At 41.0% G+C, this 2,386-nt stretch overlaps 1 protein-coding gene across 1 annotated transcript in view; it reads left to right on the plus strand.

Moving 5' to 3' along the window:
• Positions 1 to 2,386, plus strand: part of zmp:0000000660 (arf-GAP with Rho-GAP domain, ANK repeat and PH domain-containing protein 2) — a gene marked incomplete at both ends in the record, with an annotated part of 120,109 nt that overhangs the window by 95,781 nt on the left and 21,942 nt on the right. The window contains 1 exon segment of the mRNA XM_035675832.1: positions 1,324 to 1,471. Coding sequence (XP_035531725.1) covers positions 1,324 to 1,471 — 148 coding nt within the window.

The following is a 2,386-nucleotide window of genomic DNA, read 5'->3' on the forward strand; positions in this document are numbered from 1 at the left end:
AAGTTTACTTAAGTGTGATTTTAAATGTGACTTGTAATGCAGCATTTTTACATTGTTGTACTGGCACTATTACTAAGGTGAAGCTTCTGACTACTTCTTCCACCGCTGGTACATCCATTATATAACTAGGAACTGTGAATAATCTGATCCCTCCGTCCGCCTGCTGGATGAATGATACAGTAATGAGTGATACAGACTGATCAGCGGACACTTCTGTAGAAACTTGACGGCACGTAGTTGGACATGAAGATGGAGCAGGACACTTTATTTATACATGGCCATTGCTTAACAGTCTTCATCGTGTTCTTGATTGGACTCGTGGCCGATAGAGCAGGTGCAGCTCCACAGATCACAGGCGTAACAAGTACGGAGACTCAAAAGGTCCTGTGCCCTGAGCAGCCCTAGGGTGGCTATACGTCACCTGCTGATTAGCCTGTTGCCCCTTCTGCTCTGCTAATGAGCCACTCTGCCCTTTTGTTGTGTGTGTCATTTATTTTTTTCCCAGTCGGACCAGTCAGGTAAGACATTTCCTAGTCAGTTCTCGGATTTAGTCAGAGATACTGTACTTGCTGTATGTGGAGGGGATATTATTGTATGAATATTATTATTATTATAAATAAATGAAATGATGTATTATCAAGCTAAAAAGGAGAGGTGGCTCGAGTGGCTCGTTATTAAAAAACTCCGGCAATTAGCAGTTGAAGTACAGGACACAAGTGGTGCTATATGTGGCTATAGGGGCCTCTTTTCTGGGAAAACGATACACTTCCTGTTTATTTTTACTCCATAACGTTGAGGATTTGTCAGACTTTTAGAAATTGTGAACAATGGGCTTTGTGTAGACATTTCTAGGAGAGAAAATGCAGGATGCAGCTCAAACTCTTATCCTGCTCAACTGGTATGGAATGAAACAGTGCTGCTTTGTTTCACATACAGAAACACTGCGTACAATCCACAGTGTCGGTATTACACACAAGGTGCGGGAGCCAAAGCCGCAGACGGTCTTGATGTCTCATTCACTGATGCTCACATTACACATTGTTCCCTCAGAAACCCGCAGTGGATGCTTGTGATTTAGCCGCATTATGTTAATGATGTAGATTGTTTGGAGAAGACTTAATTGTCCTTTTGCTGAATTTGGACCGAGGCCTAACGTTTCACTAAATTCTGTGCGTGTGTCTGAGCGTACAGTATGTGTGTGGGCATGAGAGAGTTACTGAGCAGGACAGATAGAGGCTGTTTGTGTTTATCTGTGTGTGTGTGTGTGTGTGTTTGTGAAGGTACATTTGGGTTGCTCTAACCACGCTCCCCTCTGTGATTCAGGATTCAGCAGTGTTCCAACCTCAACCACATGCCGAGCGAAAAACTGGCCTCCGTCTTCTCCTCCTGCTTGTTCCAGACTCAGGGACAAACCCCACAGGAAACTAGCGTCGTCTGTGACCTCATCAGCAACTACATTACACTCTTCAGCGTGAGTCAGAAACATTTAATGTGTTTATTTCTTTGCCATTTTGACAGGAGACGATGAGAAGGGCAGAGCTGAGAGCGGGTATGTGATGTGGGTCTTCCACCTCTAAGTTAGATAACATCCAGTTTTACTGCATAAACACCTATTACATAATTTGTAAAAATATCATACAGGTAAAAAAAAAAAAAGAATATCTAAGCACAGATAAATAGCCCACCTGCCTGCTTTAAAACCTACATAGTTACCAGTCATGGCAAACCAGTCGGTTACCTAGATCAACGGTCAAATACAGAAACCAATGTCTTTGCCGACTGCACACATCTCCAGAAAATACAGAGATTATGTTGTAAAAACAGGTCACCCAGGACAAAAAAGTACTAAAGCAACCTTGTTCAGGACTTCTTTAGCTTGAGGGCAAAATGAGAGCAGGCTCATGACGCCCAGTTTGTTCTATATGTGAGGAGCCATTTGTGATAGTAGAGAAATATAACTTAATGACACAAAAAGACAGATATCAGATTTTTCCCTCTGATGGAGCAATCTTTTCTTGCTGTTATACAAAACAAATTTTACCTGTGATTAAAGATGCATCAAGTGCGATACACTTGAATGTTAAACCAAACAATGAAATGTAGTTTGTGAAAATTATGATAATCTTGAGGAGCTTTTTTTGGTGCCGGTTTTGTCTGATGGAAAAGCTGAAAGAGCTGAAAAAGTAAACAAAGCCTAGATGCCTGTGATCTGTCCACTGAGGACTGGGATATGAGATTTTAAAATCTTCTGCTTAGTGTGAAAAATGTGTCCCGATAAACAGTCCTTTTGAACACAAAAAGACTCTTAAGCAATAAATGGTTGCCTTTTTAAACAGTGTTCTATTTTAGTTTCTTTCAGTTTTATTGTTTTTGACTTTTCTTTTTT

This window comes from Morone saxatilis, unplaced genomic scaffold (genome assembly GCF_004916995.1).
Source record: "Morone saxatilis isolate NCDOM2014 unplaced genomic scaffold, NCSU_SB_2.0 Contig4, whole genome shotgun sequence".
Classification (NCBI taxonomy): Eukaryota; Metazoa; Chordata; class Actinopteri; family Moronidae; genus Morone; species Morone saxatilis.